Source organism: Fusarium poae, chromosome 3 (genome assembly GCF_019609905.1).
Source record: "Fusarium poae strain DAOMC 252244 chromosome 3, whole genome shotgun sequence".
NCBI lineage: Eukaryota > Fungi > Ascomycota > Sordariomycetes > Hypocreales > Nectriaceae > Fusarium > Fusarium poae.
In genome coordinates, this window is record NC_058401.1 from 2,652,711 (window position 1) to 2,665,623 (window position 12,913).

At 48.7% G+C, this 12,913-nt stretch overlaps 6 protein-coding genes across 6 annotated transcripts; 3 read left to right on the plus strand and 3 right to left on the minus strand.

Moving 5' to 3' along the window:
* Nucleotides 1–164: 164 nt before the first annotated feature.
* Nucleotides 165–1,032, plus strand: FPOAC1_008281 (uncharacterized protein; the record flags this gene model as incomplete). The annotated part of the gene is made up of 2 exons (XM_044852726.1): nt 165–208; nt 267–1,032. 2 exons carry the CDS (start codon nt 165–167, stop codon nt 1,030–1,032), a joined length of 810 nt encoding a protein of 269 aa, XP_044705396.1.
* A 357-nt stretch (nt 1,033–1,389) lies between these two features.
* PHO85 (negative regulator of the PHO system) lies at nt 1,390–2,358 on the minus strand (the record flags this gene model as incomplete). Its single annotated transcript, XM_044852727.1, has 1 exon — nt 1,390–2,358. The coding sequence occupies one exon, from the start codon at nt 2,356–2,358 to the stop codon at nt 1,390–1,392; it is 969 nt and encodes a 322-aa protein (XP_044705397.1).
* Nucleotides 2,359–3,530: 1,172 nt separating this feature from the next.
* FPOAC1_008283 (uncharacterized protein) lies at nt 3,531–5,566 on the plus strand (the record flags this gene model as incomplete). The annotated part of the gene is made up of 4 exons (XM_044852728.1): nt 3,531–4,134; nt 4,186–4,433; nt 4,485–4,629; nt 4,677–5,566. 4 exons carry the CDS (start codon nt 3,531–3,533, stop codon nt 5,564–5,566), a joined length of 1,887 nt encoding a protein of 628 aa, XP_044705398.1.
* Nucleotides 5,567–5,967: 401 nt separating this feature from the next.
* On the minus strand, nt 5,968–6,684 carry FPOAC1_008284 (uncharacterized protein; the record flags this gene model as incomplete). Its single annotated transcript, XM_044852729.1, has 2 exons — nt 5,968–6,416; nt 6,474–6,684. The coding sequence occupies 2 exons, from the start codon at nt 6,682–6,684 to the stop codon at nt 5,968–5,970; spliced, it is 660 nt and encodes a 219-aa protein (XP_044705399.1).
* Nucleotides 6,685–7,241: 557 nt separating this feature from the next.
* DML1 (mtDNA inheritance, partitioning of the mitochondrial organelle) lies at nt 7,242–8,915 on the plus strand (the record flags this gene model as incomplete). The annotated part of the gene is made up of 4 exons (XM_044852730.1): nt 7,242–7,313; nt 7,368–7,567; nt 7,629–8,591; nt 8,651–8,915. The coding sequence occupies 4 exons, from the start codon at nt 7,242–7,244 to the stop codon at nt 8,913–8,915; spliced, it is 1,500 nt and encodes a 499-aa protein (XP_044705400.1).
* Nucleotides 8,916–9,499: 584 nt separating this feature from the next.
* On the minus strand, nt 9,500–11,717 carry FPOAC1_008286 (uncharacterized protein; the record flags this gene model as incomplete). Its single annotated transcript, XM_044852731.1, has 6 exons — nt 9,500–9,553; nt 9,655–9,757; nt 9,818–9,938; nt 10,010–10,721; nt 10,778–11,519; nt 11,575–11,717. 6 exons carry the CDS (start codon nt 11,715–11,717, stop codon nt 9,500–9,502), a joined length of 1,875 nt encoding a protein of 624 aa, XP_044705401.1.
* Between the last annotated feature and the right edge of the window lie 1,196 nt (nt 11,718–12,913).

The following is a 12,913-nucleotide window of genomic DNA, read 5'->3' on the forward strand; positions in this document are numbered from 1 at the left end:
TGAGCGCGGGTTGCTCACTGTGTGTAATCACGTTGCAGTGTGAGAGCGAAACGGCTTTAACCATTATTATGAGTTTGGTGGCTAACAAGTCATCTCTAAATAGACTTGATGATCCTCTCATATGGGGTATTCTACCACTACGTTACTTCTTTGATGCAGTCAACATGAGGTGGGGCCTCGGTGCTCACGATATTTGTTTCAAGAATAAGTAAGTTTCGAGATCATCATATTCAAGATCGGGCATTGGCTGACATCGCGAACAATAGGTTCACATCCACATTCTTCAGTCTGGGACAAGTCCTTCCCACACACAGACTGTGGTATTCCCCATATGGCGGCTTGTATCAGCCAACTATGACACAGGCTATCAAGTTGCTTTCTGGTCCATCACCAGCATCATGGTCAACCGCTTCAGATTCTCCGCTGTCTACGACTCCTTCTTCAACACAACCACTCCTCTTCTCAACAAACGGCGTCGATCAGATCCCGGCGCCATCTGCATACCGAGATTACCGTAACGCTTGGGTCCACGTATTCCCTGAAGCTTGTTGTCACCAGAGCCCGGACAGTGGGTTACGCTACTTCAAATGGGGTGTGTCTCGACTGATTCTCGAGTCTGACCCTGCCCCCGAGTTCATCCCCATGTTCGTTCATGGTACTCAACAGATAATGGCCGAGGACAGAGGATGGCCAAGATGGGCGCCACGGGTTGGAAAGACAGTGAGGATAGTTATAGGCGAACCAACCGATGTTGATCAAGTCTTTGGCCACCAGCGGGCTGCATGGCGCAAACTTGTCGCAAAAGGAGATCCAGAATTGCTCCGAAACAGCCCGGAAGCTGCTGAATTAAGAATTTCGGTGGCAAAGAGAGTGAGAGACGAAGTCGAAAAGCTGAGAGAAGGTTTAGGGTTCCCAGCGGAACAGGGTGAAGCACCGGCCCTGGCAGAGACATGGGCCAGGGAACCTCTTCAGACTAAGTTCAGGAGTCCTGTCGACGGGAGTCTTGTAAATAGACATGGTCCTAAAAAATAAAGCCCAGTGCAAAAACCATGGATTTCGCTTAAGTAGAATGACAGGCTCGGGGACGTGGGCCGCTCAACAAGCCCCTTAACCATGACATTAGTTGTTGCCGACACAAAAACAACACATGACAAAATCCACGACAGCGGATATGCCGTTGCCCCCAAAACCTGATATCCTTCTGCTCCCCGTCTAGCTCCTATTAACCACAAACTCCATTGCGCTCGCAAAATGCTACACGATATCCCCATATATTTTTTTTAGTTGAAGAAACTGTATCACAGAAACAAACAGTCCAATCCAAAGAGGTTTCTGACATGCATGCCTTTGACGGTGGGCTACAGTATGCCAATATCAGCAGTAGTAGGACTAGTACGTATCGAAAGCTTGGCTGGGAACTGCTTGAGGGTATGCACGGGCCTGCGCCTGGAGCTGTTGTTGAGGGTGCACTAGCAGATCGTTGAACCAAGCGTGCTGAAGGGCATCGTGAGCACTGATCCTCAACTCCGGTCGAAGCTGAAGCATCCTTTGCAAAAGGTCTATACCCGTAGGATCGATTGTCTGGAGAATATTTCGGAGGTCCTGTGTAGCATACATATGGAATGTTGGCTTGTACTCGGGGAATTGGGTAATGCCGGGCCAGGTGCGCTCTGTCGGTGTGCCCATGATACGGAAAATGCGAACGATCTGGTCTTCGTTGGTGGTTCCGGGGAATAACGGCCGACCCGTAAACATCTCAGCCATGATGCAGCCCGCTGACCAGATGTCGATGCTGGTGTTGTATGTACGGCTGCCGAGTAGGACATCAGGGGCGCGATACCAGAGAGTGACGACTTCGTTTGAGAATGTGTTGACAGGAATACCAAAGGCGCGGGCGAGGCCAAAATCACCAAGCTTCAGAATACCCTTGTTGTTGATCAACAGATTCTGGGGCTTGAGATCACGGTGGAGAACACGGTTCTGGTGGCAAAAGTCGATACCTTTGAGGAGCTGGTACATGAATGACTTGATGGTGGTTGGTTTAAGAGCACCGCGCTCGCCATGCGTGTCCATATACCTCTTAAGATCGCCATCCATGTACTCGAAGACGAGCATGAGCTTATTCTCAGTATGAATAACATCATGTAGCCCGACGATATTCTCGTGCTTGAGCTCCTTCATAAGCGAGATTTCTCGGATGGCGGTCGACGGGGTGCCTTCTTCAGAGTCGAGGTGTATTTCCTTGAGCGCGACAAGCTCTCCGGTCTGCCTGTTACGGCCCTTGAAGACGGTGGCATAAGTTCCCTCTCCCAGCTTCTCAAGCTGCTGGAACGAGCTGGGGTGTCGCTTTCCGTCCATAGTGTATGTGTAGATGGGCGGGCGTTTGTTGGGTATCTATTAGCGAGACTGAGACGACAGGTGTAGGAAAATCGAATGAGGATGGCGTGTCACTGGTTCGGACTGTGAGGCGGGTAAAGAGTGTTGGAGACTCAAAGGGTTGGTTCCGGTTCCGGATCTGGATCTGAATCGGACGAGGTTATAATAGATGGAGATACAAGAGCCTCTTTCTGATGGTTGATGTATTTATTGGTGGTGACTGAGTCAGAAGAAAAATAAAAATTGCTTCCTGGTCTAGAAATGTCGCCCTTGCCGGATGTCCTCGCTTTTTGGGTGTCGCAGACAGACGTCTTGCGTGTATGAAACCACAGCTGAGGGTCGGAGATGGGTTGAGTAATTGTTCCAAACCCGATAAAACGAATGGAATGATTCTTGTTGTATGGTCTTTGTTGCCGCCCAATAGAGGGGAATCAGCGGTCCAGTTACAATGTGTTGAGAAGGAGGGGATCGACAGAAACGGACCAGATTCTGACCAGCGATAACAGTGCCGCTCAACGTAAAAAGGTAACTAGCGGGTGTCAATTGACCATAGCGTGTCACGGGTCGCAGTTAGCGTCGTCGTATCAGAGGCACAAGCACCTGGTTATGAGGGTTCTAGGCACCCCCACCTACCAGATAAGGTATCTATCTACGTGCCGGGGATGTAAATCAGAAGCTCCCTGCTAGACGTAGGTATGTGCTCAGGGAGGAGGTCCCCCCATGTTCCTAGGTCCCCATGAATAGAAGGGGTAGTCTAGCTGGGGGGGTTGTCCCGTCTGAGCAGCTGAGGCAAGTATATACCAGTGTTGTTGAGGACTAGGTAGGTAGGTATCATAGATACATGCCTACGGCTCTCTATTCACTTACTTTACCTTTCTTCCTTCTATCACATCCATCACTTTTGCCTATTGAAATCCATCTTTGTTGCGTTTGCACAAACATTCCGCGGCTTACATGCTACGCTAGTACTACTTAATCACGTTCAGTCTCGAATATTCGCTTCTTGTCTCGTTCTTTCACTTGTTGCACTCGAATGCTCGTACCTCCTCTCACTTCTTCCATTACGAGGCGCCGTGATATGCACCTAACAGCACAACTCGCCCCTGTATCATTTTTCGTATAAACACGCCGCTGAGGTTCTTTCAAACATAACAATGAGACCTGTTTTGCCTACGAACCATCCCCTCAATACCCGGGCTCCAGACCGGCCAGATAGTTTGGTACGCGGTTCTACAACAGTCCCTACTACGTGTTTCATTACCACCGAGGCAGACCTTGACAATCGTCGAGATCGCTCCCGCCCACGGTTTCGCCAGCAAAGCGATAGGCGCAAGTGTAGTCGTAACTCGCGCTGCCCATCAACCCCGCGCCAGCGACGTTCGCCCCATCGTAACGTCAACAAGCCTACGTCTCCTGCTTCGGAGTCGGACGAGTCGGAGGAACTGGCTGTTGGACAAGACTCCTTCCACTTGCTATCTCAACCAGGCACTCCATCTTTGATTGGGCTCTCGCATGCCGGGTCTGTCATGAGCATGTCTTCGCAAAGTTTCTCCCTCGCTGGGCCCTCTATAGATGCTCAGAGTGATTTGGGTCAGCATGCATCTCTATCTGTGTCAGACTTGGCGTACAATGACGAAGCCGACCAAAACACGATACCTCAGTTCATCATGCCCAGCTTGACGGTTCCTCGACGCCGGCCCTTTTCCGAGGTGGGTAAATCCCTGGGCAAGCTGAAAATCATGGTAGCTGGACAAAGTGGTAAGTGAATAATTCGCAAAATGGACCAGGCCAGTTTCTAATCTTGCGTAGGTATTGGCAAAACCTCACTTATCAAAACTTTGGCAGAACGTTGCGAGCATATCGTACACATGGACCCAATAGAGAACCACAACGCAGTCCATGCTACCGAGACATACGCCAGTTCTCGTCCGCAGCCATGGTGGCGATCTGACTCAGAACTCACTGTAACAACACGGAAACGACTCTCAGCTACTGGTGATGTCCTGGATAGAAACGTGTGTTTCGTCGAAAGCCCGGGTCACCAACATGGCACCTCTGTACGTAACACCACAACAAACTGCCACTGTCGCATGCTAATAATGTCTCAGGGACCTTGGCGTGATCTTCATTACGTTGAATCGCATTTAACATCTCTCATGAACAAACCCATGGCTGACTTGGACCTCTTTAATTTGGTAAACTCTGGCGGGGAACCAGTTGTGGACACTTTGCTCTACCTTATCCCCCACAGTGGTAGGTTCATATGTCACAATCGGATGGCGTTGACTAACGTGATTCAGGACTCGGACAAGAAGATGCAGAGTATATCAAACGTGCTCAGCGCATGACGAATGTTATCCCTATTCTTGCCCGGGCTGATGAGCTCGACCCGGAAAAGATAACGCATATCAAGCAACAAGTGGTGAAGTATCTGGTCAACAAGGAAGTCGACTTCTTTTCCTTCGAAGGCCCTAGAGCTTCAGAAGAGTCGGAGTGCGTGTACGCCGTCTCTACAGAATCCCGACCAGACCACGACACTATGGATGCCAGTGTCCTCATGAACTCCGATTACATCGCGCCGCTTGTTCCTACCGATTTGAACCGATTAGTTGATCACATTTTCTCCTTGGATGGCAGCGCTCGACTACGTCATTCCACAGCCGTTAAATGTATCAAGTGGCGTCGCGACCATGGCGACAACTTGCTGCAAAACGCCCTATCAAGCGGGACCGTGGTGTCGCGATCTATCCCCGAAAGAGCGTTGAGATTGAGGTCATTCAGACGAACTCCAAGTTGGGACCGATTGGAACTCTACAACTGGGCAAACAACCTACGCCAGAGTCTCCAGTCAGAGAGACTCTACCACCTGATGGAAGAGAGGGCTATCTCAAATGCTGCTGCACGAGAGTCAAGCCTTGTTCATGTCCCTAAAACTCACAAAAAGGCTCGTTCCAAAAAACGAAGGGAACCAACGCCTACCCACCAGGATCCCTTGGGTCTGCTGGATATAGGAGGAACTCTTAAACAGAAAGGCATGCTTGCATTAGAAATGGTCAGCAGTGTTGGTTTGGTTGGCTTGGTGGCCTCTAAAATTGTGCACACCGGTTTGTCCGACGGGATGTGCTCTGTCATGGAATCGAGGAGAAGCGGCTTTGAAGTTGGTCGGTTGAGCATGGTTCTGTCTTTCTAGGAGGTGAGGGACAGCCTTTGGTTTCTCGAGGACAAGCCCGCTGGCTTTGTACGACTCACAACTAGGTACATAACAACCTATTCAGAAAGCTCGGCAAGGATACAGCTGGGAGCGTCTGGGCGATGTACAGTTACAAGATACCCAATGAATATCACAATCATATGTTTCGCTAACATGGCTGAAAATACTATCATATCATAATCCAGGATATAATATAAAAGGTGATGAGTATGACATTATCCTCTACATCTCTGATAAATTGAACTGGACAGTCAGTTACAGCTGTTTGTTGGGGAAATCTTGACATTTGTCCAGTAAACCGGAAAGAAGATGAGAATTTGAGTCACTACGACTGGAGTTTGTATATATCCGTGCTTCTCAGTCCACATGACGAAAATATCTTAAAAATCGTGTCTAGAGCGGCGTTTGTCCTCTGGAGGTGGGAATCCAAGTGCGGTCATGGCCGCCTTGAGATCAGGCATATCATCTGCTGTCCTCGCCACCTGCACCCAACGCACAGTTCCATCACGGTCAACAGCAAAAGCCCCGCTTGTCTGCCATCGCGAGCCGCTCTCTGTCGGTCGGTTCCATATACCCTCATTCTTACCGAGGCTGAATACATTCCACATTGTAAAGGGGTTCACAGCATGCCATGTCGATGAGATACCCAGACCCCATTTGGCATACAGATCTCGGTCCTCGTCGATTACCATGTCAACATTCCAAGTACCACCGACTTGAGGCAGCCATTTGTCTGTGGCTTCTTCTGATGAGTGGGAGACGGCGATACAGTGGACATTTGGGACCTTATCTGAGAGATCGGTAAGAGACCTGAAGGTTTTCTCAGCAACTTGAGAAGTATGTTAGCACCAAGAGCCTGGCAAAATGGATAGGTCGGATTAGTTACAAGGGCATCCACAATGGCGGAGGAATACTACTAATGTAGGCTTTCCGTCTGGTAAACGGAGATATTGAGACCATGGCGCTTTAGATCCGACTTCTACTGTAGGGCCGACTTCCTTGGTGACGGGTGTCTTCCATGAGTCGAGTTCTTTCCAGAAGCCAGTGTTTGCGTTTGCATCGCCAGTAGCAGCGGCACCGGAAGTGTCTTGAGACATTTTATGAGAGTGAATTTATTCGTTGAAATGTTGTATAATTTTATATCGAGAGCGAAGTAGCAAATGCTTCTTTCAGGTCCGTGAGTTTTGAGCTCCATGCGGACACCTCGTGATGTTGTTAATGAATGCTATATAAGTGCTACCGCGCCAATGACATAATGGACTCTCGCTATCTACCTCACTTAGTACCGACAATATCCAGCTACTAACTCAGACAGAACAGACAACAGGGACTCATAGAAAACAGTATATTAAAATAATAAACTACTACCCAGTAGATGTATAAAGACTCTCAGTATCATTTTCTCACAATAAAAGCGACATATCTTGTTGATGAATCAAATGATTAGATAAGCTTCTTAGGGTATGATGCAGAAATGCTGGCCCTCAGTGTCTAGGGTAATTAATTGTGTGTACTAGTTCTATCTTTACCAATATTTGTAGCATGAAACCAGGACCGTTTACATATCACCACGATATCAATACTCTGGTCGTCATTTAATGCATATATTTTCTCGGTTATCTTATAGAGCCCTGACTGTTAAAAGGACTATATAATGCGAGAAATCGTCACCTTACAGCTGGGTCAGCTCAGCAATTACACGGCTACTCACTTTTGGAACACCCAGGTATCTGATAATCTGACACCAACACTCCATATGTAACCACTAATTCGATTAAAGGAATCTTACTTTACATACTCCAATGACGAGAAACCACTCATCGACCACAATGTTCACTGGCGTGCTGGTTTAGGTGCCGATGGCTCAGAAACCTTTCTCCCACGAACTGTCATATACGACCTCAAAGGCGGCTTTGGCTCGTTGCGCAAGATCAACGCACTCTATGAGGCCGAATCAGAGTCGGCACCAGAGGCACTATGGTAAGTATCCGAGCTTTGAACAAGCTTGCTGTCTTCTGATATATTACTGACTCCTCCCCAGGTCAGGCCAACCGGTTGTGCACAAGCAGACGCCTATCGACCCCAGCGCATACCAGCAGAGTCTAGATGCAGGCGCTGAACCTGCACAGCTGACAACTTCAAACGTCCGATACTGGTCTGATTTCTCCCGAGTCTATTTTCACCCAAAGTCGTTGAATCAGCTGTACGATTTTGAGCTAAACTCGACCACCATGCCCTTTGAGCGATTCTCAATGGGAACAGAACTCTTCTCCATGCTCGACAAGGAACATGAGCTTGTCGACCGCGACTTTAGACCTTTCGCAGAAGAATGTGATCGAATGCAGGGGATGCAAGTATTTACTACCATCGACGATGCTTGGGGCGGTTTCACATCTTCATACCTCGAGTCTTTGAGGGATGAGTTTCCAAAGACAACAATCTGGACCTGGGGCCTGCAAAGTCCATTACTCGATATCTCCCGAGCTAAGCGTCAGCTTCGCCTTGCGAATACTGCTCATAGCATCGAACAACTCTGCACACAAGCTTCCACAGTCGTTCCTTTGGCCCTGCCTGAACAGGACATGTCGGCTTCAGTATCCATGGATCGTCGTTCACCCTGGCACACATCTGCTCTTATGGCGGCCGCGATAGAAACGGCCACTCTGCCTTCGAGACTCGCACAGGGATCTTCAGAACAGGCAGGCTCACTAGATGTGTTGGCCGAAAGTTTGAACGTCAACGGTAACCAGCCTCTGGCGAGCATGCGCATGTCTCTTGCACCCGCCAAAGATTCGGCAGAAGACAGCCGCATCAACGTTGATTTCTTCCAAATAGGGAGAGTTTGGAGCAGGCAGAGCATTGCCAGGCTCGATACTCACAAGCATGTTTTTGGAGAAATCTTGTCTTATCGAGACCTTGACCCCCTGGGACACGATGATGAGGATGCCCCTAAGCATCTTGCTCCTGGAGAACGCCCTATAATAGGGAACTCGATCGTGCGAAAGTAGGTCACTTTTATTTATTATGTGTTTGGTTGATGGATAGACGTTAACAGTGAACTAGGTATGACTCAGCTCTCAGATTCCCCTTGTTGGACGCCTACCCTCAGATTTACCCCCAGCTGGCGGGCAATTCCGATGCCAGTTTACAGACTACGCTTTCAACCAACAGCTCCATAGTGCAACGTATCAGAAATCTACGGACAGAATCTGCCCGGCTCGTGTCAGTCAACGAGAGGGAGGACCTTGGCAACGGTTTGGCAGAGCTGGCGGATGCTTATCAGGAGGGCTGGTTTAGTGGCAGCGATGAGGATGACGATGATCTGTAAGAGTAGGAATAGCGAATCTAGAACGACGCATTCACAAAAGCCGCGATGGCTGGTCACTGACTGAACTGGAGATTGAACAAGACTTGGACCGGAACTCAGGGGCTCTTTGCGCCCCCAAACGTTGTATTGATCTAGCAAGGCCACGTTCCTAAGTACAAATAAGATGTGAAATTGATGCAGGATTACAGCTTCAAGAGCATGGTATCGAGGCAGCTCCTAACCTTGGTCATGTTGCAGAGAACAACATGCATATCGCTTTTGCCAGCTGCCTTTCCGCAAGTTACGGTCGCCTCTGCTGATATTAATATAGATTATTCAATCTTCCGTTCGTTGCAATGCCACCGGCAATGCGTTCGTGGATCAGGACGCGACTGCCAACTTACCAAGTTGATGCAGTTTAGTCCAGATGAAGGGATACTTTTTTTTATGTCTTTAAGTTAGTGTGGTTGTTGGTCAAAGACCAGTCGTGAAGCCGCTTGTGGACTTGCCGGTTCTTTATATGTGGTGCAAAATGCACATCCAGGTTAGTGTCCAAATCTTTCGAGTCGGTTATCTTTTGACATGTCTGGTGTGTGTAAAGCTGCTCAGCCCGCGGCCGCAATTGAAGATTGCTGTCTCTTTGCAGGGGGCGGCGTTTCCTAGGGACAAGATTAGTACGATGCGTCAGGTCGGAGGAGGTGCCGTCTGGAGCAGGGCAACGTCGCCAGCAATGGGAGTTCGCGTGGTGATGCATAAATACCTCTGAGGGTCCGCGTTTCTTGTTGTTTGCCGCGCCCTTAGCTGCAGACTTTTTCTGGGGCTTTTTCTCGCCGTCCTCGAATACGTCGTCTGGTAGGTTGAAACTATTTCAAGGTCAGCAAGCCATGGTGTGCTGGTGTCTGGAATATCTGTGCAGAACTTACTTTCGAACGTGTTGAATACCGATAGACACAACATCCTTCAAATCATCCTTGTACTTTTGCCAAGAGGTGCAGAGTTCTTTGAATTCTTCAACCTGATAAGATAGATCAAGTGATTTGGCGCCTGTAGAGTCAGTGTTGGATACCGTCGAATCGCCGCAGAGCTGTCGGAATCGTGCCGGGGGCAGTACTTACCAGCGGCCAGCTCCAGACCGATGTAATGTGTAGTCGTATAAACATCAGTCGCACCGCTTACCGCAGGTGTTTCCGAAGGTTTAGAATCGTTGGGTGTCTCAGATTTGATGGGTTCAGCGGTGATGGGACCATTATCTTCTGCAGTTTCAGATTTGACAGTCATTCCATTCTCACCATTCTCAGCTTTGATGGGTTTGTCGTCCTCTCCATTCTCAGTCTTGATTGGTAATTCGGCAACCGCAGGCTCGATCTTGATAATGGTAGGTTCCGCGGCGTCTCCCTTATACAAGAAGTCAAGGCTACCTTCCTGCACAGATTCGATTTCCTTCTCGTTTTGACATCGGTGTTGTCGCTCGTAACCCTTATTGAAAGGATGGGCCAGAGCAATGGACTGATGCTGCTCGAGCTTCTGTACCAACATTCGAACCTTGGATTCGACATAGCCGGACCAAATTGTGTGGGACTCTTTTGTTTTCGCAGCAGACACCACGGAGATGTAGTATTTGTAACCGGTTGTGAAGAACGAATGTTTAACGAAGAGATCGCTCCAAGGGCGTGTGCCGACCATGATGCTCTCCGAGATCTGGAGAGCTCGTTTAAGCTCTCGATTGATGATTGTCTTGGACGAACGGGTGATATTAAAGGTGGCGCACATTGAAGGATAGGCGGGAGTGATGACTGGCATGAGATGAAACGTGTCACCCTTGTATAGCTGAGGAAAATGAGATTAGCAGGTTGTTCCTCAGCTGGTAGCGGAATCACACATACCTTGGGGTTCCAAACACGAACGGGCAGAGGACCACCCTCAATTGGTTTGAGAAGAACAGGTTGCGGCCAGCGCCACTGGCTAATGACTAGGAAAAACTTATTGACGATGACTGCAGGTGTGGCCTTGGGATAAAGTTGACAGACGCGCGCGACAAGCATGGCCCATGCTACACCACCAGGGAAGCCCATGATGTTGGCATACACGGCGCGGCGTTGCGCCCATAGTTTGATCGCCCGTAAAGCGTTTTTAAAGGTGCTTTGCTCTGGTACAAGGGTGAGAATCTCGTCCGTTACTCGCGTGCCGTTGAGAGACCGCAGCTCTGCTTCATCCAATCCGCGCAGCAAGCCCGAGTCCTTGAGATCCTTGAAGTCCGGTGCCAATTGTTTCTGGATGATCCTGGAGAAAATCAGATCGATACTGATGCCAAAGTACTCAAACTTGATAATAGGCACAAACGCATCGGTCACAACAGCCATATCAGTGATTGCGTCCTTGGGAGCCATCGAGACCAGCAAATCTGGAAAATGTTTGAAATAGTCTTCACGGGTTACGTATTTGGGTGCGACGATTAGGGTATCGATATCCGAGCCGGGACCATAAACACCAAGTCGATAACTGCCGTAGGTGAAGACTCTGCCTCTCGCATTGCGGATGAGGACTTCGTTCTTGGGTTCTTTCTCTTCGGCGACTCGGCGGACGAACGCATCGCAAATGATTTGAATCGAGGCTAGGACTTCTTCTCTGTAGCGAATGGATTAGGTGGTGATCGTGACGCGCTCTAGATACATTGACTGACCTTTTGGCTGTCTCTGCCGGGCTCTCAAATGTCTTTTGACGTTTGAGTTCTTCCAGAAGGGCATCAGACTGGCGCAACTCTGCCTCAGTTGGAAGCTGGACGGAAATTGGAGGCGTTACGCCGAAGGCCTGTTCGGACGACATGGCTCTACAGCAGCAAGCACCTTGATCGATGATACGTAATTGGAAATCGGAATGGGAAGACGGTTAAGGAGCGACAATGGTTGGAGGAAAACCTGGGGCCAAGCTAGGCGCGGGCGATCGAGCGAGGATTGAAACAACAGAGGTCAGTTGGTTGGAATAGCCGGCTCGGTTTGCTTGGGAGACTGATTGCACTGCAGCAGCTTTCAAGCCTCTCCAAGGGTAGCGTAGCGCAAGGGAGAGGCTGGGCTTGAGAGGGTGATTTCGTTTCGGTATGAAGAAGAATATTGGTGATGGTCGGTTGTCAAGGGTAAAGAATAAGATCGAAGTAATACCGTGAGTTGTCGCTGTGTGATGAAAGAAGGTAGTTTTTTTTTGCTTAGGTTTTTTTTTTCTGGGTAATGAAAGTGTTTCTGGCTGACTACCTACCTTTGTAGGTGCAATAACTCAGGCACAGCGAGGCTGCACAAACGCGACGTAGGTCCCCGCCGACAACCTGCAGACATGGATTGGGTCAAGGTTCGTGAGACAAACGGACGTGCCGGTATACGTACTAAGATTTGTTCCTTGTAACTATCCTGTACCTTGGCTGACCTATTTAAATGACTACCTGTGTATTTTTGGGATGCAGATACAATATCAATAATTGGTTGGACCATTCCGCAGTACCTATCCGCTGTTGTTTCAACGGGGGGGTTGATTCATTGTTTTGTATCCCTTAGTATTAGCTAGCACTGAACACAATCAGAGTCAAAAGCTCAATAAACAAACAGCCTTCTACTAATGTCGAGGCTGGGGTTATTCAAGGTTACGCATGTGCATGTGCATGTGTGGATGTACACATCACATCACGCAACATGGATATTCAATTATCAGGGCTAGTGGGTAGCAGAAAAAATGACCTCCTAAGTCTTAGGTTACCAAAATAAATAGTCGAAAAGCTATAGTCTAAATAGCATAAAGTGACCCACTAATTGTGTCTCTTATGCTTCCAGCGGCCAGTTTTTCTGATACCCTGAGGCAGGGGAAAGCTGTCTGGGGACGCCCGTGCAGTGAGTCCTCCACTGAAACCCACTAAATAGGTACTAAGTACCTACCTGTGGATGTATATGTATGAAATTTCTCAAGGCACTTACCTGAAGATATCAACTATCAACCTCTAATAAATGAAAACTTGTTATAATTTGGATATTCGAGTA